At 41.3% G+C, this 22,075-nt stretch overlaps 2 protein-coding genes across 3 annotated transcripts in view; one reads left to right on the top strand and one right to left on the bottom strand.

The window, feature by feature from the left end:
- The window catches only part of elp4 (elongator acetyltransferase complex subunit 4), a 51,386-nt gene extending 47,079 nt beyond the window's left edge, over nucleotides 1-4,307 (bottom strand). Inside the window, exons 1-2 of the mRNA XM_056413101.1 lie at nucleotides 4,130-4,307; nucleotides 2,895-2,930 (exon numbers count right to left, since the gene is read on the bottom strand). Coding sequence (XP_056269076.1) covers nucleotides 2,895-2,930; nucleotides 4,130-4,307 — 214 coding nt within the window. The remainder of the gene's footprint in view (nucleotides 1-2,894; nucleotides 2,931-4,129) is intronic.
- Nucleotides 4,308-7,049: 2,742 nt separating this feature from the next.
- On the top strand, nucleotides 7,050-19,442 carry immp1l (inner mitochondrial membrane peptidase subunit 1). 2 transcript variants are annotated; one of them, XM_056413142.1, is made up of 6 exons: nucleotides 7,050-7,288; nucleotides 13,574-13,684; nucleotides 13,800-13,888; nucleotides 14,140-14,266; nucleotides 18,576-18,686; nucleotides 19,286-19,442. In XM_056413142.1, the coding sequence occupies exons 2-6, from the start codon at nucleotides 13,580-13,582 to the stop codon at nucleotides 19,364-19,366; spliced, it is 513 nt and encodes a 170-aa protein (XP_056269117.1). In that variant the 5' UTR covers nucleotides 7,050-7,288; nucleotides 13,574-13,579; the 3' UTR covers nucleotides 19,367-19,442. The 2 variants fall into 2 exon arrangements, with proteins under 2 accessions (XP_056269117.1, XP_056269118.1); XM_056413143.1 differs by having other exon boundaries at nucleotides 13,571-13,684.
- Nucleotides 19,443-22,075: the final 2,633 nt, after the last annotated feature.

Below are 22,075 nucleotides of genomic sequence, written 5' to 3'. Positions count from 1 at the left end.
CATGATTTCCTCTTCTCCTTCTTATTTTTGGGGATTCTAGCTGAGGTTTGGTAAAGTGTTGCATTTGCCTTCAGACGGGGAAGTGCGAGTGTCCTGAATCATATCTGCTAAACCGGCAGGGGGAGGAGACTAAATATCTAGGTCAGGGTGTTTTCCCCCTTGTATGAATCTCTGGTCTTCATCATCTACTACTGAGCACTGAGCAGACAAATTCACTTCGGGCATAGGCCGGTAAACTAGATTAATAGAACAGAGCTGGAGCTTCAAAATAACTGAATCACCGTAATTCCACGACAAAGGTGGGTTGTATTAGAGTACCGTTAAATGCCAATTAGCAACATCTGTCGAGCCCCAAATACTGTATATGCCTGACATATTTCTATTTATTAAGCTTCAACTTGTGACCGTTGTTCCTCTTTATCAATTCAATTTGTCTGTGTCGGCACGTGGTGTTTCTTAGATTGTTCACCATTGACATGCAGTTTCTAAACAGATGACATGTCCTCGTTCAATATATAAGTTAAAGCTGTAAAATCATATTCGTCATATTTTCCCCCTTTTGTAAAAGTTGCAATTCTTCATTGTTTAACACACATGTTATTGTATTCTGCATTGCATGTATAGTATCGACAATGTGTATGTCTTTATTCTTTTAATATCTTTTTATTGTTTACAAATGTAGTGTTTTATGTTGCCTTGCAGCCATAATAATATCCTCTTGTGAGACAATAAAGATCTGAACGAAACACATTTTCACGGAACTTGATATAACCTACAACTATAGAAAAGTTTGTAATTGTGATTCAATAACTTCAGTTTTTTTTATTTTTATCGAATGCTGCCATACCTTGACACTGTATTTCCTGTACTATTATGCCTAATTAGTAAGTACTTTCAAAATGTGTTTAAACGAATATTAAAACTATGCTCAATATATATCTCTCATTCAAAGTGTACTTTAAAGCTTCGAAAAATGTAAACATGTAAAACAATGTCAGAGTAATTACTAAAATTGCATGGTAATTACGAAAAGGAAAAACACATTCACTTAAACTAAGGAAATGAAGCCGTACGTACTTCGCATAATAAAAGCTGGAACACTTTGTTCCTTCTATTACAAAAACAAGGGACGAGAGATCTTCAGACAGCAGCCATACTGAGCTGATCCCCCCCGAGTTGACAAATCAGGATGGACAGCTCAAGACACTTCAAAGGCAGACAAGACCAGTCTGATAATTTTATGTCTGTGTCTCACAAACAGGCCATCACAGCGAAAGGGGCCGACTGCAGGAGACGACTGCCTGAAACAAATACAAACAAACACCACACACACACACACACACACACACCACACCACACACACACACCACTCTTTCATAGACTCACACAAGAGAGCTCACACACGCATTTCACCTTTACTGTGTCTCTCATTACCAGATGAAACCAACCGTACATTGATTCCCAAAATGGAAGGGAAGAACGCATTAGTGTATAATCACTGACTCCTGCATCGATTGGGGGGGGTGAATTAAAGGGCAAAGCAATATCATCAGTTGGTGTGGGCCTTTGCTACACACAAATTACAGCTTCAAATGGAAACAAGAATACCTTAACCTCACTGTCTACCAGTGCATATAGCCTAGCCTATGATGAATGATAATAACAATAATAATACAGTGGAAGACATTTATGTGCCTAGAACTTGCTCTGAATGTACTTCCGAAAACTTCTTTAAACACATATGCAGATAAGCAAATCAATTAATGATATGATATGATGATATGGGTTTTATTGTCATTGCATAGAGTACAGGTACAGAAGCAACGAAATTGAAAAGAAAGGATTAAGTGATTAAGGATCACAGTGGATGTGTGAACACCTGGGATTCTAACTAGAGACCTTTAAGTCATTAGAGTGTTTGCCATTCTGCCTGACGCTGGCCAGCTAACAACAAACACATGTCATTAGTTGTGGCATGCTACTGAATCCAGCTTTGGCAATACATTGGATTTCTGGCTATTAATAAAAAATATATGATTGATTTCAGCGATAAGTTAATGCAGTGTCAGCTGAAGGCTGTAATGAGCCAGAATAGAATATTCATCTGGCTTATTGCATGTGATGTGTCTTTCTAAACACCAAAACACTGGCAAGGCAACTTCTACTGACCGTTTCAGGTATTGAAACATTGCTTACGGTACTATGATAAGCACACACGTGTTCTTGAAGCCTAAGAACAAAAATATATTGATGTACTTCAGGAGCAGTCGATTGTTGGTGTGTACTGTTTACCATGGAGTCACATGTGCTATAATCACCACAGGTTGTGTACCATGTGAGATATGTATTATTTGGTCAAAGTTATTCTCATTGATAATTGGCTATTTCTCAAGACGAAAGATAGATAGATAGATAGAAAATAAAATATAAAAAACAGGGATGAAAGATATAGGAGTATACAAAGTAAAATATAAAGTAAGCGTCTGATAACAATGTACAGTAATAAAGTATTAGCATAAGTAGTGGCTATAGCTAATTCAATGCAATGCTATTAGGTATACAATCAAATGTGTAGTTGAATTTCCTGGAATAACGTACCTCCTCAGTGGGAACTTCATGCTGCATTTGTGACAGTAACACAAAAGTCTAAACAACAATAAAGACATCAGACATTTGTAACAATTGTAGCTTTCAAGCTATTTTGTCCAATCACAATATATTTCTTTCAATAACTGTTAGGTGATTGATTCCTCACTGGTGATTGATTCCTCACTGTCTTATGTGTTGCCCAAACCGCCTGTTTCAAAAGGACGTATATGTCACATTATGGAGGCAATTATTCTATTTAAGAAGACCTTTAAAGCAGTGTTCAATGTGTCAAGTCAGAAGCTCACCTATGAGAAGTACTGTTCCAACTGCTAATCCGCCACCTGTTTGCAAAGACACACAACAACATTTAGATATCACTTTTTTATGGACAACATCAGTCACATATTAGACAATGTCTGAGTCTGAATCAATGTGACTTGAGGCCTCCCTTTAGTCAAATACAGCTTCACTCTCCAGTCCCCACAGGTGTGTATTCATCTTTATAAGAAAGTAGGCCGTTTTCAAAGCAGGCATTTTGACTTCCTTTCAAAGAATTACAAGTGTTAATAAAAACAGCAATACAGGCTGTTTTCTAATCAAGTGTCCCAGTAAACCGTGACAATGAACACAATAGCAGTACCTTGAAACTGAACCGACAAAATGGAATTCAGCCATTATTCATTTTGTTTTTAACACTTTTGCTTTGGTGACATGTCTAAATGTCTTGAGTTAAAAGGGCCTATTGGAGGTCTGGATATCTGAAGAGCTACTTATTTTCACACTGGTTATCGCAAGAGCTTCATTAAGCCTGCTCAAATCTAAGACCACTGGTAAACTAAGTGCATTTAATGCTGGTTCTTGATTATTCTGACTGCTCTAAATGTAAGAAACACATCATTTATTTTCTTCTTTTCTTCATTTGACTCACAATGTTAGCGAGAGTATATGCCTGATAATCTCAGACAACAGAGGTCTTAATAGGGTTAGGATGAGAGAACAAGAAAAGTGACAATGCCAATGTTGCCAAATCTGCACACTTTAGCACAGTAACAACACGAATATGTTATAGAGAATAAGCAATTATATAAAGACGTGTGATTGTATAATGATGATACATGGAAAAGCATACAGATTAAACAGGGAAATCAAAGATTTTTGAGACTATTTTGATCCTTGGCTTAAATCCAAGGAAGATAAGAGCACAGTTTGGGCATCAATTTAATTGCACATTAACCTATGAACACAGCTCGAAGCAAATACTTTCCCATGAGCTGTGGATACTTCAATGTAAATAAAATGATGGAATGTGAACAGATTCCGACCGTATGAATAGAAATGTTAAGTTATGCTAAGGTTAACTTCCATACGTTTCTTGCAGATTGTATTGTTCGAACAGTGACAATACTCCATATTCTGCACTAATCTTACATTTTCTCTTTGTGAACTATATCACTAACGTTAGTTATGTAGTAAACATAACGTTGAGATGCACCGTTAGCCTGTGTAGCTGGCTAACGTGAAGCCTCAACAGCAGACTGACCGAGCAGATAGTCGAGCGACGTGACACCGGTCGACACTAAGAGTTGTCCATTCTGAACCGATGGTCTGGTGCCAGGTATGGAGATTAACTTCGTCCTCGTTTTCTTCTGAAAACTCGTAGTATTGAACGGTAACCGCTCAGCTGAGGGTTTTCCCACAGTGCTCACGGGGGCTGCCATACTGCTTGTAACGTGTGGGACGCCTGTTACTGTTTTGGAGAGCGTTGTCCAATCAAAGAAGACTTTGGTGAGCCTCGACCAATGAGAGCGGCGCTTGTTCCGGTGCCGCGTGCGGAAGCTGCCGGGAGGAGTTTCAGTTTGTTGTGATCGCTCCATGGTCGGAGCGTTGAGTCAGTAGGTGAGTAAAGCTAAAGTCGCTGGTTATAGCTCTATCCTGTTCACATTTATGGCAGCTTATGTCTTCTTGTGATGACCAGCAGCTATTCCGTGCCTCCAAAAGTCACCTAATGCATGCGGTTGTATCGCCATGACCTTATTTGTTCATTGTGTAACTTTATTGTAGATTTAAAAGTGACAGATCAGCTCTTATTTAGCAGCCATAGTATAAGTAACCACTATTAAGACCGTTAGTTACTTATTGTATGGCAGATGCACGCGCTGCTTACGGGATACATCACACCACGACTTGTATCATAGAGGGGAACATTGCCTCCACGTGTGAAGAGTGACAATTATGTTATGTAAACAGGAATCAACCGCACACTTCATTCATTCACTGCATAATAGATTGAAACTGTTTGTGGCAAGAAGCATACAATCATTTTTAACAACATGTGAAGGTCACATTACTCGCTTGCAGTGGTGTATAGTAACGAGAAGAAAGTCGTTTACGTTACTTTTTAATGTTTTTTGGTATCTGTACTTTATTTTACTACTTATATTTCTGTTTACTTTCTTCACTACATTTTCAAAAACTTGTACTTTACTCCGATACATTCCCTGAAACAGTATCGTTACTCGTTATCAATCAAACATCGGGACTGTTGGAACACACTACGGAAAAAATAATCATGAGAAACATAGCGCACCTGAACGCAGCACATCGGGGACTGTTGTGGAACCACCAGGTTGGGTCAGTGGTCCTCCTTGTGTTTTCTATTCCCACTCCCAGTGATGCCCAGGATGCTAAGCGGCTACAGACTACTATTTCATGTGGAGAGCAGCGGAAGCTTACTCGTTCAACCACGGGACCAAGATCAACGTCCGGTGGCCATATTTGACTTTTCTTCTTTTCTTGAGAGAGTTTTTTTTCTTCCTATGAAGTGCCTATGCCTCCAACCGAAAGCTACGGAGATATGGCCTTCAACAACTCACCAACCTCAGGAAACACATTGGTAAATTAAGATAATCCCATGAGCAGTAACGTTAATGTTTAGTCATCATAAACCTGTTAAGATATCTAGCAGTGTTGTCCTCAGGATTGGGTAAGTTATATCTTTGGGGAGGAGGAGGTGTGTCTGATTGTCCCGCGCATATATGTTAGCTAAACGTTCGCTAGCTATCGTCAATTAAATGAGACAATTAGCGTGAGTGCAGTAGACGGATCTCTAGCGAGTTAATGAGCTGAAGAAGTGTTGACAGTTGTGATAATTTGTTGATTTGAGTCGTCTTAGCTATAATATAATGCTAATCATTACAGCATTATTCTAATTTTTTGTATTAATATTATAAGAGTGACGGTCCAGTAATGGCGACGATATTGATTTGGGACTGTTGTTGTGTTTAACTACAGAGATACAAGTACATATTCAAAATTAAAACAAACTATTTTGTACAAAACTTTAGGTTGGGGTCATGACATGTTAGGAAGTGTTATTAATTCTATCATGTCTGTAATACTCTCACTTTATTTCAGGAATGGACTACATCAAGCAGCACATGGAAGAGTTCATCTGATGAAGGACTTCTTCTTCGTCATCTCAAGGCATGACAGCAGCAAACAGCTGGATGGAGACGTGGATCACGTTGACTTGCTGAAATGCTTCCCAACTGTGTGCTGCTGTCTGCCTGTGACACAGACACCTCTACCTGCCCAGGGCCTGAGCTAGACACACTCTACCTGCACCAGTTCAGCAGCAGGGGACTCCTCTCAGCCCCCCAAGAGCGACACTGAAATCTGTCCATTTCAATCAACTTCTTTTGAAGATGAACAAGACATTTTCACTTTAAAGTGATGATTCTGGTTGTTACTTTTGGTTCTGCTTTTTTGTGTTAATCGTGTTTTTATATTTTAGTAATTTCATAGTATTCATATATTGCTAAGTTCATCCTAGCTCATACTCCTTGTTCATGGCGGCCACAGCACCCAAACAAATAAACTTCATAATTTTCAAAATTCTGACCCTTTGTTTTTTTTATTGACAGCATTTACTTTTACTTTCAATACTTAAGTACATTTAATATCAGAAAATTACTTTTGATACTTAAGTACAAAAAAAATCAGATACTTTAATACTTTTACTCAAGTAGTATTCTCATAGGTGACTTTTACTTTTACTTGAGTAATTTTCCAGTCAAGTATCTTTACTTTTACTCAAGTATGACTTTTGGGTACTTTATACACCACTGCTCGCTTGTAAAGCAGCTATAAGTGACAGGAGAAAATTGACAATTTTAGACGGAATTTGATTTGATTCATATATATATATACACATACATATTTAAACACACAGGTATATGAAGCAGCTTTGGGTAGTTATGCACTTGTACAACTGCAATTAATGACCTATTTATTCCATCACATTACATAACACATACAGCAAAGCTTTTCATTAATATTTTCAACAACAACAAAAAAACAAATGTAAAAAAGCTGAAATGCTTTGCTCCAGTGTATGTGTTATATAATGTGATGTAATAAATAGGTCATTAATTGCAGTTGTACAAGTGCATAACTACCCAAAGCAGCTTCATATACCTGTACACATGTGATCAGCTGTATGTAAATAGCTATGTTTGTCCAATTCTGGTTATATAGACTAGTTATTTTATTCTGACTGTGAATGTAAATGTAAATCCCTGTGCATCGCTTCCCTGATTACATACATTTTGGCTCAGCAGGTGTGAAGGTCAGAGGAGGAACTGGTCAGTGCATGAAGTTGGAAGAGACTGCACCTCAAGAATAGCTGTGGCTAGACGTGGTGAGCACCAGCAGCTTCTGAATGCCACTCTTATTTTAAAAGTTGTGACTTATGATCACAGGTTAATCAGCACTAGACTTCAATGTTATAACGCCACAACATAGACTATTTCTTCTTAATCTTCTCAAAACCAATTTGGCTAACCCGATGATGAACTGCTTCCTTTTTAAATGCATTCTTGTTACTGGTAAGTGTTCCTGAGATATACAGAAGTGGAGCATTTAAGTTGTATAGTCTTCATGGAATAGGAACAATCTGTTCAATTTTGAGAATTACTTTTTTTTCAAATGCACCACAATGATATAGAATATTCTACCATTGTTAAATAAGTTGTATTTCATAGAATGTTCCACAATACATTCTGATATTTTATATAATATTGATAATATAGTTTGGATTTCATAACTCAAAGCTAACTATTACAACATTAAAATAAATGTAATATAATTGATCACATTGTGACTTCTCTTATGCTGAAGTCTCCAACAAAAACTAAAATGCTTTGAGCTGGTATATGAGTTTTTAAATGAGCTTCAGAACTAACATATGTACTGTCTTATCACAGAAGACATTTTAACATGCCACAAAAGGAAAAGCACAGGTAAATATTAAAATAAATGATGGATATGATTTAAGCTGCATCATCGGACACTTAAATAGAATGGAGCCATTATTATTAAGTCACTTCTGTCCAGTACCACCTGAGATTTTTCCAAATATGACAAGTCAAAATGTCTGCTGTCAGACGGGCCTGCTGACGAGGGAAACGTATTTCACATATATCAAGAGCTCTTAATGTCGGACCAGAAAAACTGGCAAGGCAAAGGTCAGTTTCTATTGTAGTGTTTAATGTCCACTATTAATACTGGCCGACTCACGAGTGATCAATGTAATCCTTAAAACAGCTGTAGATAAGCGTTGTGAGGCAGAGAGGCCAGAGGCAACACGATCATAGGACACTGTAAGGCTCCAGAGGAGGCAATCGCCCAACTGCTCACTTTACTCGTGCTCTCAGCGGAGGCAGTCCTGCTGTTTTGACAGTACTGTTGAGATTTATTTGTGCTGACAGGAGACCAGGGGAAAATATCATGACTGACAACACTGGGCATTGTGGAAAGCCTATATGAGACAAATAAGATGTAGTGCCTGACCTGCATCTCAGACGGAGGAGAGCGTGCTTCAGCAGTTAACCGTGCAGGGTGTAGGAGTACATTGCTGTGGAAACTTTGTCCATGTTCTCCGCACAGTCACCTTATTTCCAATTGTCTCAAATCCCAATTTAACCGTTGGGCTCTTTCGCACAATTCCGTCTGTGGAGTTGTAAATACAGAAACCTAATTGTACAACAATAAACTGATTGGTCAGTTTTACCAGTCTCTGTGTCTGAGTGAGCTATAGAATGTCAGCAGTCATAACATGTCAGACCTTTCCTGGTCAGATTGTTTTGGTTCCTTCTGTGTAATTCTGCCATCAGTGTGGAACAGCGAGAAGTTGTCCGGTGGATGCAAGATTATCATCAACATGGACCATATTTGTTTTGTTATTGTCATTTTCTAAAGCCACAACTACAATAGGGGGAGGATGGGTTTTGTATGCAGCTAATTCTGTCTAAAGATTGGACTTTTCCATTTGTTCAACATCCCATATTTTGAACAACATAGATTTTCTGAGACTATTTTGACGTGGAATACAACAAGACATATTTAGCTTGACTTGTAGGATATTAAGAAAGAAATTGACCATGAAAATTAGATATTTAATTTAGAATGAAAGTTAATCCCATTCTTAAAAATCAGAGGTTTGCTTTGAGGTTGAGGTGTCAGTCATGAGCTCGTGTTAAAATATATCGGGCTTTGTCGGGAGCAGGCGAATGCAAAACACAAACTCCTTTGTGAATCTGATACAACGCCAGATAAGATCTCTCAATTCTCTTAGCACCAGGCCAGCACCATGCATTTGCTCGTGGCCAATACAATAAGGCTTAGCGGCTGATTTCTCCATGCTATTTAATTGGCTGGGGACTCTGTCAACCCACACTTCCTTTCAATTCATAGCAGTTGTATTCATATCACTTGGCTATTATTTGCTCTAGCTGACCCATTGATTGTAGGTTTAAACCCTCAGCTCTTCAAATAGTAACCTCGCTCAGCTGTTTCACGGCTATGTTGCCGTTAGCAACAATGAAAAGAGCAATATGGAGATCGGTTGCTTCAATTAAGTCTCTGATAGAAGGCAGACCTAGAAGAGATGGGGGCTAGACATCGTACTCGGCCACTGAGGCTTTGGCATCTGTCACTCTCCATCCATCCAGGTGTCTGTGTCTGAATAGTCAGGATTATCTCTGATTGGACTGATAGTTGAAACAGACCCCCCTAGTTGCCAAACCTCCTTTTTATAGATCACATTAAGATCAAATCAAGCTCTGCGCGACAGGACTGATGCCCCTCCTCCTTCCTCTACCTTCTGCTGCCCAGAGGAAGACATCAGAGGTGGATTCGTCCCCTCGCTTGCGCCTGCTCCTCCAGACTCCCTTCCATCTGGGATCCTCAGGGAGAAAAAGAATATCTGACAAGGGGCTTGTAAGCCTCTTAGCCCCCCTGTTGCCCAGCTCTCTCTCAGCCCATGTTTTCCTAATTTAGTTGTGTAAGGAGTCCGCTGCAAGGCCCTTATGTGCTGTTTGGATTGTGATTCTCTTTGTGGTTCTAATAGACTTGCCATGTTTATCAATTAACACTACTGAGCCAGTGGCAGGTTCAAACCTCTTGAGACCAGTGGCGGTAATTCCTTTTGGAATATTTCCTTATGGCGTCAATAATGTTTGTATAATCAGGTATCAATTTCAGTGTGCTTGTTATTGACTTCACCTTCACCACATTGTCTTTTGTTTGCTGTTCCTACATTAACTGAGTTTAAGGATACTTAAATGGAACCGTCAGCATAACATTGGTCAGAAGAATGGCAGTTATATATTTGTCATGCTTATTTGAAGGCAAACGTTTTTACAATCCCCAAAAATATTTTTCGAGAAATATCAATGGTAATAATAAGTATAATAAAGTATTTTATTCCACTGATAAAATTATAATTTAACAGCATAAGAATGCAAGTCCGCCCTTTTCGCAGTGAACTTTGAATTTCCTAAGAATATTCAGACATTTGGACAAAAATAATAATATATATTAAATAAATAAAATAAAACAAACCACACAACCAAAATTAGTAATATGTTTAATTCTCAGGTTCTGTTGAAAAATAAATGCACGTGATATAATGGTCGGGTGTTCTAGCATCATGTTGGTGACATCCTTTAGTCAACAAATATGCATGTAAACACAATGGGCAATGCAGAAAAAATAATCAAGGTCATGTCCATATAGAATAAGATAAGTCTATAAAGTAAAAAAATATTGAGGTCATGTCCATATATATCGTAAGATAAATCAATGACGTAATTATCGCTGCAGGCCTAATTTACCTAAACATGAGAAAATATCCAAGGTCAATACATTGTTTTCATCCTGAGGAATCGTCATATTTGATGATATGAAAGAACAATAACACTTTGCTCGATGCCTATCAACTTCTGAGCCCCTATATCCATTTTCTCGCGCATGTGTCTGTCATAGCGAGGCTCAGGAAGCCTCTTCACCCTTGTCAATGCTGACAGTAGAAATACACCTCGTCCACTTTTTATTTTTGCAGTCTCTGAAATTGTACACGTGAAATGCTTTTGACAGCTCGATCGACGCAGTGATAGACATCCAAATTATTGCTGCACTTTGTGCTGAGAAAGAAAAAAAATCATTCATCTACTTGGAATTGCTCTTCCCGGAGTGGACTGGGCTCACTCAGTAAGAGGATCACAGAGTTAAACACACAATGAGGTGTTTCCATCCTCAGCCTTTCATTTGGGATCCCCCCCTCTTTGCTCCACTGTAGCGCTGTGCAACGGGAGGTCGGTGGCCACAGATGGTTCTGCAGAGAGGGCTGCGCTGACTCTTTGTCTTCCCATGAACATGTTTGGTGTGTAATCCTGGATTAACAGAGAGACTTTGAGTTAATTTACAGCTGTAATACAGCATTCAGTTAATGTCGGTTCTCTCTCCGACACACACATGCGCTGGGCATTAGGGGCAAGAGATAGTGGTGGTTGCCTGACCCTTTGCTCAGGGGAGTTAGAGGTAATGGAGATCCAATCAAAGGTCTCTGTGGATGTCCACCTCTTTCTGAATCCCAAAGGAGTCAGTGCAGCTCATATCCACGTTCTCTGAAACACATAAGTAATGCTTTTGTCTGTGCACAGTCGCACCAACATCACACCACATGCGCACACACACAGGCACACACTATCAATGACAGAGGGTGCCTCAGAAAACCAGGCGGCTGCATATGGACTCTCTTGATATCAGTCACTGGCCGTGTGATCTTGTTATGCAAAGTCCCTTAATCCCTACCTATGATGAATGCAGGTCGGAATGGAGGGGGGATCTGAAACAGAGATATGAGGGCAGCTGTAGGAGAGGCTGTCCAGTCCACTGTGCTTTGCGAATGAGTGCTAGAGCAAAGATTCCTGATCCCCAGCCTAGCAGAAGGGAGAGCACATGTGGGATAATGTCTGAGGGCGCATTGCAGTACCACAGTGACGGAGATGCTGGTGGAGGAAGCTGCGGGCAAGACACATAGAGACGAACATGTCGCCTTAGTGCAGACCTCGAGATTCACATTAACCTTTAAGCCACTCGCTTCCCAACAGAGGAATTATAGGGCCAGAGGTGTCGCTGTGGAAGCTGTGGGAGGACTGGCTTTACATTTCCTGTCGAACAGAGCACGAGACCGGCGCAGACTAAGCCTGCAAAGGGGCACTTGCTTTTGGCCCGGTGCTGAGCGTATATGTGTCCCCCGTCATCCCGCTCAAGCGCTGTTATTCACAGTGGCGGCAAAAGGAAGAGGGTTGCCAGGGGTGATCAGGACACAGGGGGAAGAGTGCAGTTACAGCACACAGGGAGGTGAAAGGACGGAGTTGGTCTTTTTGGGATCGGAAGAGGATGGCGAATGGGCCAAAGAGACAAACCGTGCTCGGGATGAAGGAATAGATAGAAGGTTTAATAGGTGGAATATAGTTGGCTCGAGCGTGTGTGTGTGTGTGTGTGTGTGTGTGTGAAAAGAGCAAAGGGGGGTAATGGGATTAGGGGTAACACCTTTGGCAGGGCTGGGAGAGCCACCTGACACCCGGTCTGTTGGGGACCTGGGGAGAGGGGGGGGAGGGGGGTGGGGGGGCAAGGGAGGAATTGGGGGTCTAATCCGTGTCCATCTTTGGGAAGTCATTCCCAGAGCTCTGAGGATTTGGGGCTTTGGTTTCCGCTCTGCTTGCTTTTGTTAATAATATCCTCGGAGGGAGAGAAGACATGGAGAGAGAGAAAGAGGGAAAGGGGCAGAAGGAATAAGGGAGACGGAGGAAGAGATTTCTTTACCCTGTGGTCGACTGGCAGGGCAGCGGCCGGAGGAAGACATGTTTCAAGTACAGACTTTCCTCTGAGCCGAGCTGTATCTATTGTTTTCAGAAACATACAGCTTCAATCTGTTTGTGTGTTTGCGCGCGCGCGCGTGTGTGTGTGTGTGTGTGTGTGCAGGTGTGCCTGCGTACACACTGTGCACGGCCGTGTGTAAAGATTGACTTACTTTCTTCTGTCCAGCCAACAGGTTGCAGCTTTAGTAAAAGTCAATAGCCTGAGTGTGGCTGGGATGTTTGCTCAGAAGACACACGGGGTAGTCGTTGTGTGCATTTGTTTGAGGGCGGGCGGCGGAGGGTTGCCGGGGGTGTCTTTGTGTTTCTATGGTGTTGACAGAAGTTGATAACTGCTCTAATGATTGTGGTGGTTGTGGAGGCAGCACTAGTGTCAGGGACCGGCTACAGGCGCCGCTGAGCTGCTTGGCTGGATGTGTCGCAGCCTCTGTGTTTGTCCATCACCTGAGCGCTCGGTGTTGATTGGTCCATCCTACACGGGATCAAAGTTCAGGGCAGTTTTCTCGTGTGAACTGGCCGCTCAGCCTTTGAGAATGAAACACCAGGGAATGTGCCATCTTAGCAGTAGGCCAACTGTGACAACCTTGTCCACACCTTTTGGAAATGAAACCCCAAACAGCTCTTGTATTTAGAAATACTGCAACGGACATAAGCCTACCATAAATGGATCAAACATGAAAATCCTTTTCTCACTATGTATACAGAGCAAATGATAATTCTGCCCGTTGTGCCATAACCTGTGGTTGTGCTTTGTGCTGTAGGTGGAGATGTTCCGCAGTGTGCTGGGGAAGACTCTGGGGTTTGTGGGCTACACAGTGCAGTATGGCTGCATTGCACATTGTGCCTTCGAATACATCGGAGAGTTTGTGGTGGTGTGTGTTATTTAGATTACCGAATTATCAAATACCGATTGATGATTATTGTTCTAAAATTGAGTTTACTCATCCATGCACAATAAATAATCCCGTTTGTTGTTTGTCGCTTCAGTGTTCAGGTCCATCCATGGAGCCGACCATCGTCAACCATGATATCGTCTTCTGTGAGCGGATGACTCGTCAGCTATACAAAATACAGAAGTGAGTGCCAGTCAGTAGATCCATATGCAGTCATTAGAGAGAGGACACAGTAGCCCTGTTGGAATATGAACAGACATTTCTCAATTTAAAATGTTGTATTCATTTATTCCTTTTGTTTGTTTCTAAAACAATAGAAGCAATTTACTACAAATACACATCATAGATATTTTTTTATTTCTGTATTTTTTTGTTAATTACTGCATCATGAGTTGTTCCGAAATAAGGGATTGTGTTTATCGTTTTCTTTTCAGGGGTGATATAATAATTGCAAAGAGTCCATTTGACCCAAATATGAACATTTGTAAAAGGGTTATTGGACTGGAGGGTGACAAGGTCTGCACGAGTTCCCCATCCGATCTGTTCAAGGCCCACACATATGTGAGTATGATCACGCTTCTTGCACATCCTGCGATGACTTCCATTGAAGGTTTCCAGTAGCATTTCTAGAGTCTCTTTGGAAGAAAAAAAAGGTTAAGAAGATAAAGTAGAAAAGAGAATGGATGAAGAACAACATTCTTGATCGTTTGTTTCACTGTAAAATGTCAAACATAATCTCTACGCATAATGCAAAACCGTCTCTCGGCTTGCCTTTGGTTTTCTTTGTGTCTATTTACCGTAGTCTATAGAGCATCATCGTTGTTTACGTTTTGGACCGCGCACATCTATTTCGTGTCATTGGTCAAAATATCAGCTTTTTGACGAGACCTATATTTCCTCAGAACAGTGATAAAACCAGAGAGTGAGCCGGGTTCTGCTGCTGAAACCACTGTCATTGCTTTTCTATTACTACTCTCCCCAACGCCCACAGCTCAGGCCTGCAATCTCTCTGAAGCCTGTTAGAGTTAGTGCCAGCCGAATGGACAGACTGATGGGTGGGCGGAGGTGTGTGTGTGTGTGTGTGTGGGTGTGTGTACGCGAGAGAATATTTCCACAAACCAAAGGTTGCGTGGCGTGTTGCATGTTTTTGAATTGTATGTGTATTTTATAGACCGCGGGCAGACTGTTGAATAAGTTCAGCATAAGGCCGAGCCTGTAAGTGTCATTCAACAAATGAAATAGGAAACAAAGAGGTTTCCTTTTCTACGAGCCTCACCCACACACACAGGGGACTGAACTAGTAACAGGTGACATCATCGCGTTGTGATTCGGGATCCCAGGATGTAATGACAGCTGATCGGTTTGAGCCATTGCTAAACGTTCCACTCGGTTGACAGCTACTATATTTTGTCATGTTCAGGATAAAGCATATCGCCTTAATTCTGGACACTTTCATTCACCTTTAGCTCAAAACCAATCAATATATGATATTATCTTGTTGACATGTGGTTTGTTTCAGGCCACTTTGTCATTTTTCAAATTAATCTGTTGACTAAAATCAATCAGTCCAAATCAAGGCCATGGGCATCTGCTTCCCACTCATTATGAATATGGTTAGTGTATGTGTTATGGATCCTTAAAGTAGGGTTACTTACACAGGTTATAAACGTATAGTTGTGCTTATGAACTCATGAACCTCCGGTCCCTTTATCTAACAGTATTTATTTTTATTGTGTAGCTTTATCCAGTTTCAAATTTAAGGTTTTAACTCAAAAGAGGAGATCAAACAAGAATAAATATATCATTCTTTTTGCCGATGTTTACTGTGACATCTTGTCTCAAATCAACTGCAGGTTTAAAAAATGTATAATTAATTACAGTTTACAAAAATAAGATTCATAATAGTTAAATTGTGACAATATACAATAGTGCTGTGTATAATATAATATGATTAGACTCTGTTCAGTCAATGCATCTTGTTAATGGAACAAACAGTTGAGCATTTTTTGTTTTAAACAGGGCTGCAATTATCAATAATTAATTGTTTTCCAAATTGCAGCAAAATACTCCAAATTTGATTTTAAAATGAATCTGGTGAACAACTAATGTCACCACGTTCACATCACTGCTTCAGTTGTATGTCATATATGCAGCTCAAATACCTCTCGTTTAAAAACATGTCAAACTTAATTTGAAAAAGTATTGATTACTAACAATGTTGCATTGTTTTTGTCCCTGTCAGTGCGTTTACATGATGGTATAATTGAGTACAGTAAGATTATGAAAGGCTGAAAGTGATGTACCTGGATCTGTTTTGGAATCTGGTGGATTCTTGTGTTCGCAGCAGGAATAGAGAGACTGGGAGAGAGGGAACATATTTATAGGGTTTATAATTCATTATTTCCACATTGAGACCACATTTATCGGCATAAGTAAGTGATGCTGTGTGTTTTGTCAAGTATTTCATGTGTATTTGTAATACTGAGCTACTCTAAACAGTTGTCAGCTTTACAAACAAAGCAGATCAGGAGCCTGTCTTCACAAAGCTGATTGTCTTTTCGCAATTTTTGTTAATATCATGCACCCTCGTGCCGGCTTTCCCATGTTCATTTGTTTAACTCCCAGAAGCCAAATGACTGGCTTTACATGACATCATTTGAGGTAACTGTGAAAATACCCGCTGTTAACATAAATGTTTAGGCTCCCTCAGGGAATTATTCTCCCCCCCCCCAAGAGGATGTATGTGTTTATGCGTGACTATTAGGATGGTGTGATGCATTATGGGTGGCCCTGTAAAGAGGAACATTTTGGAAGGCAGTGTTAGATCCTGTCATCACATCCTTTTTTTGGATTCTGACAAGTCCTCTCAACCCTTAAGGAGCCAGCAGTGGACTAATTGCCCCGTCACCTTTTTTTTTAGGAATCATTTCTTTGTCTGAGCCGTTGTGTCAAAACAACGACACTTGATCCCTAATATCACAGCGAGCGGGGGAAAGAGAGAGGTGGACAGAGAGAGAGATGAAGTGTCCCCCTGTGTTCTCTGTTCTTTGCGGTAAAGATAGACGGTGAAAGATGAACTCTATAAGCCCTTGCGTGTATGTAAGCTGAACATAATTCAGCACCTCAATCATGTCAAGGTAATGAGCGCTGTAATGGTGCGGCGGTTCAACAACACACCTTCACCGCGACGAGATCTCCAGTTTCAGTCGCTGCTGTCACGTCTCTGACAGGTACACAATGCCTCGCTCCACCCGGCCCACTACCGCAGGATCGGGTGCAATTTCTGCCGTCCGTCATACCAGCGCTGGATCAAAGTGACTCCACATCTTCATATCTTTGTGTCGGGTCTACCTGGATCTTTGGAAATATGGTTGGAAGCATCTGTTGATGAGAGTTAAAACTGCATGTTGTACGGTTTGTGTGCCAAACTAAGGAGTGGCTTGGGTATTTCCACACCGCCCCGTCGACACGAGAAGCTTCTGAAACATGTGCATGCAGAAAATGAAGTGAAGCTAATTGCTTTAAACGGCAGTTGTGTTTGAAAAGCAGAGTCGAGGATGGCGCATCACACCTCTGCTTTGGACCAACGCAGTTTTAATTCCGAGCTTCACCTTTGACTCACTCCTCTTCCCCCCCTGTGCACACACCTGCAACCTGCAAAGTGATATGCATCCGCCTTGTATCCTCATACTGGCCACAGCACAGCAGCTCAAGTGTCACTCCTCTTCCCTTTCTCAGTTTTCTCAGTTTTCTGATCCTTAAAGTACAACAAAAATGATGCTTCTTACTTTTTTTATGAAAAGATTTAGAGAAACGGGGAGTTCTGGTTCGGCAGATGACACAGGGAGGTGTTTCTTTTTCCTGTGCTTGGGAGCCGGCATATGTTGCCACGTTAACGAGGTGTAATGGTGGGAATCCAGCATGCTGACATATGGTTCTCAGATGACTCCTTTAATGATATTCATTTGTGTCGTCGTTATTTAGTGCGTTGTTTACCTCTTGTTAGGTCAACATGTCACCGGCTCATGATTATGTCACATCGTCTGTCTCAATTATCAAATATGAAACGAAATGCAGCGTCCCACAGTCGGACCGAAGCCTAATCAGACAGCCGGCAAATACGGGCCTAGTGACGTCGCCTCTGTCTGGATAATATTCAGCTTCTTCCTTCCTGTTTCTCTCTTTCCCCATGAGGACTTTTGCCGTGAAAAAGTTAGGCAACACAGAAATAGACTCGTGGATTGTGATGCCCATTATGACAATATAATGTGTTGTTGATCCTGTCTGCACATATAGGGGGGACAGCGCACTTAATTAGGGCCTTGACAAGCCTACTCTCCTAAAGTGATGAGATTAATCATAATTGGTGTCACTGTGAATTAGAGCCCGCTTGGATGACCGCCCCACTGGCAGGTCGGATCACGGTGGAGACCCTTGGACACTGCTGCTAGCTGCAGCGTAGCCCTCTCTATCTCCCTGTTTTCCTCTCTCTCTCTCTCTCTGCCCAGCTATCTCAGAGCCCTCTCTTGCGTTGCCCTTCCTGGGAAAGAGGGGGCGCAGATCTCAGCCAACAGCCTAATGACCCCGTTTGAAGTTCTTCTAAATCCCACCCGACCCTGCCTGTTACCCATGACCCCTCTCCTAAGACGGTTCGGGGTGAAAGAGGGACAGGCGGGTTGACGTTAAGATAGGCTGAGGCGGCTCGTTGGGGGCAGGGGGTGGGGTTACGGTAGATTCTCACTACATTATGGATCCACTCTTTTTTACATGTTAAAGTTAAGTTCAGAGATTTGATTTCTATCCGATTCCTTTGATGTGGGGTGAACCGTCGACGTGGTAACCATCTTCTGCCTTCTTTCCATGTGTCTAGGTTCCAAAAGGCCATGTATGGCTAGAAGGGGATAACCTTCCGAATTCCAATGACTCAAGGAGCTATGGCCCAATTCCTTATGCCCTCATCCGAGGGCGTGTTTGCCTAAAGGTAACAGGGGAGGTGTACTGTATCTTGTTATGTACTTAGTATCTTTGTTTGTTTTCAAAAAAATTAGTTCTATTAAAACTCAAAAATCAAAATCAGGAAGATAGTTTTGATTAAATCCGTCACATATGGGTTCTCACCGAGTTAGTTGTTGAATTCTGTTGTCTTCTGCATTCTGCCTTTATGAGTCCAGTTTGGCCATTTTTAAGCAGAATTCAGAGACGCGAGTCAGTTGGAAGTTCAAAGCAAGTGTGTCTGATTGACCAAAGCCTGGACAACATATTGTCTAGCTTTCCATTCTGCTGTGTTGTCATGTCACTGGATGTCATAGCAACCACGACCCTGGAAACAGGTCAGCCAACCTTCTGTCCATCTGATTGGACAGCGGCACTCCACTGGAGGCCCTCATTGCGACAGCTGATGAAATAATAAGATCTCTTTATGAAGTCAAATGCTTCATTAAAAGCCAGATTTACAAATGTGTCTAATAAGTGAGATATACCGTGTTGTACATAATGGTTCTAATTCTTGTTTTTAGTTTTTTGTGTAAGTCTTACTTCTCACTTAACCCATTGTTGCTCTCTACCTTTTGTCCTCCACAGCTCTGGCCTCCGCATAGTGTCGGGACCCTCAGTGAAAGCCCCACCCGACGGATCATTAAGACTCAGAGTGACTCAGACTGACTCATTCACTTTGTTTCTACGTTACTTTGTTTCCAATCATTTTTTTAAATAAAGTTGATATTTATTACGATTTTTATTTTTAAATATATGGTTATTCTTTAATTATGCCGATTTGATCAGCACCATGCAATCATACATGTTTCAGTTATACATTTGTTTTAGTGTTCATCTGGGATGTGGCTGTGCAGCACTATAAGAACAGTGTGTGAAGCGTTGTCTCTGTGGAACTGCTAATGGAAGAGAGTGGGCAGAAATATGATCATTCATGAATAAGACACACACATACATATGTTTTTAAATAACCACATTGGAGACCACATCCTACCTGACATTCACTGGGATGGTTACCTGTGTTTAATTTGCTCTGTAATTCACCTAAACCACATATTAGCAAGACAGATGTGTTTAAACTATGACATCCGTCTAAATCTAGAAAGTAGCACCTTGGGAAGGACATGTCTCATTCCTTAAAAAAAATATTAATTTCATGTTTACCCTTTCTTACTATTATTGTAAAAACAAAAGCTTTCTTATTGTTTAATAATTAATTAGGCTGCCAGGGCAATTGAAAATATGTTAACATTTCCCACTTAACCATACAATATTAATAAGCACTTAGTAAGGGCCTCACTCACCACTCAAAATTGTGTGCATGTGTGTGTGTGGAGGGGGGGTGGCACGCGTTTGTGTGTGTGCGTAACCAGAGTCTCACACCCAGTATGTTACATGCACTTAAGACACAGCATTATTGTCAGCTTTCTGTAGTAACCACACGACATCGTAGACATGGGTTCTCTCATCAGGGTAACGGACAAAGAGACACTTGGTAAACACAGCGGCTGTAGAGGAACCTGACTTCTTAGTCGTATATATAGGTTTAACCAGAACACTGAAAAGGATTTTTACAAGAGTGCATGCGCATGACAGTGGAAGTAGTGTGGAGAAAGGAGAGCATTAGTGTATCCCAAATAAGTAAATTAAAATGTGGAATACACTGAAGCTAATATAGCTGATATAAACTAGTCTAAGTAAATCAGTTTCCACTCCTGGACAGCAGGTGATGTTCACACACAAGCACAAACAGGATAAACTGTACATTTTGTATCAGCCTGTTTACTCTCACACTAAAAAAGCCCTGCGCTGCTGCCCACGTCCAAGGCCTGCTCATCCTCCTCAGACCTTCCTGGACACAGGACCATAACAGCACATTCCACATACTGATCTGCGGAAGCTCAGCTGGTCATTCTCCGAGGCAGAAAAGGGACTCTTCCCCTTCGAGCTCCCCAGGAAGTGAGTTCCAGGCAGCCGTGGGTCCCTGTCCAGCTGCTTCCTCTGTCTGGAGGGGGCCAGAGGGTCAGAGACGAGGCTCCCTGTGACACTGAATTGTCTGCCTGAGTGTGATTGTGCCTGCTGGGAGGGATGCTTAAGATTATGGGAGCGTCTGTGTGCGGATATATAAAAAATATGTATGCAGAGTTTTGCTTCAAGCACATCTTTGTTTCTCAAGGTTTAATATTCATCTGCTGCGTGTCAACATGGTGCCAGTGTTCAGCTGAAATGCTGACACGAGGAATCTTAGCGTGCCCCTTTAAGGATACTGCCCCACAGAGGGAGCTCTGACTGTCTGCTCATGTAACACAAGCCCTGTTGGATGAAAAGCTGTTTATGATTTAACTGGGAGGAATCTTAACAAGATTCCCACCACCTCAAGTCCAAGTATCTGACTTATTTTCCAAGGAGAGAGAGAGAGACCAGACTCTCCTTATACCTACGTTTTGAGCTGCATATAATTTGAAGTATACACGCAAACATCCTGTATGTTGCTTTTGCTGTCATCCTTTTGAGTTGCGACAGGAGACCAGAGTTTTCAAAGAGATGACCGGGCAGAGGTGTGTATATCATTATCATGCTGAGTGGGCACAACGCTGGGAGTGAGGCAGGAATAGATAGAGAGCGGAAGAAACGGACAACAGACAGCTGTGCTGAGCGATGCAGCAGCACCGAGTCAGGCTGTGGGCTGTCAGCAGGGCCGAGGTGTGTCTGCTGTCTCTGGAGCAGAACCAGGGACAGAGCACGAGTATATTGACGTGATGGAGCTGTACATGGGGAATATCATGCTCAATATCTAATGTTTCATACAGGCATGATGATTGATGACATAGTTCATGTGAGTAACTGCTGTGGCTAAAGAAGTGCTGTGTCAGTTTTCTGTGTGATTTAAATACAAAGATATTTGAGCATTTTTAAATATGCAATTTAAACAAATGGCTGTGAAAAGTGAAAAGCAAATGATTCCCGATCCTTGTGATTTGTCATTACACTCCGATAACATTGTTGGACTCATGATGGAAAGTAAAAATCTAAAAGTATGCAGTTGAATCAGAGTTGTCATCCTTTTCATTTCACACATTATTCTTATTTGTCAAAACCTGGGCCCTGCATTACCCACAATGCACCTCAACCAGTGAGACATTCAGACTAGTGTTAATGTAAATCCAAGCCTTCAGCCCCGGGCAGATGAGCGGGCTACATATATGTACGTCTGGTAAGCTCCCAACTTCCTAACTCTGTACTCCAAGACTTCTTTCATTTTCTAAATTGTAATCTTTAAACTAAACTGATGGTGAGTCACATGAGATCACTTTATTAGTCTTTGTGCAGCTCCCTCTGAAAGCAATAAACTCTTTATATATATATTTATTTTAAACA

The sequence above is a fragment of the Pseudoliparis swirei genome, chromosome 4, assembly GCF_029220125.1.
Source record: "Pseudoliparis swirei isolate HS2019 ecotype Mariana Trench chromosome 4, NWPU_hadal_v1, whole genome shotgun sequence".
Classification (NCBI taxonomy): domain Eukaryota; kingdom Metazoa; phylum Chordata; class Actinopteri; order Perciformes; family Liparidae; genus Pseudoliparis; species Pseudoliparis swirei.
Note: the sequence above shows the minus strand (reverse complement) of the source record. Positions and strands in the feature narration are given on the sequence as shown.

Excerpts from the sequence above, each read along its gene's own strand:
- immp1l (XM_056413142.1), top strand. The coding sequence starts at position 13,580 with ATGTTCCGCAGTGTGCTGGGGAAGACTCTGGGGTTTGTGGGCTACACA. Across the intron at positions 13,685-13,799 it reads ACATCGGAGAGTTTGTGGTG|TGTTCAGGTCCATCCATGGA; the intron begins GTGTGTGTTATT and ends TTGTCGCTTCAG. Across the intron at positions 14,267-18,575 it reads TGTTCAAGGCCCACACATAT|GTTCCAAAAGGCCATGTATG; the intron begins GTGAGTATGATC and ends CCATGTGTCTAG.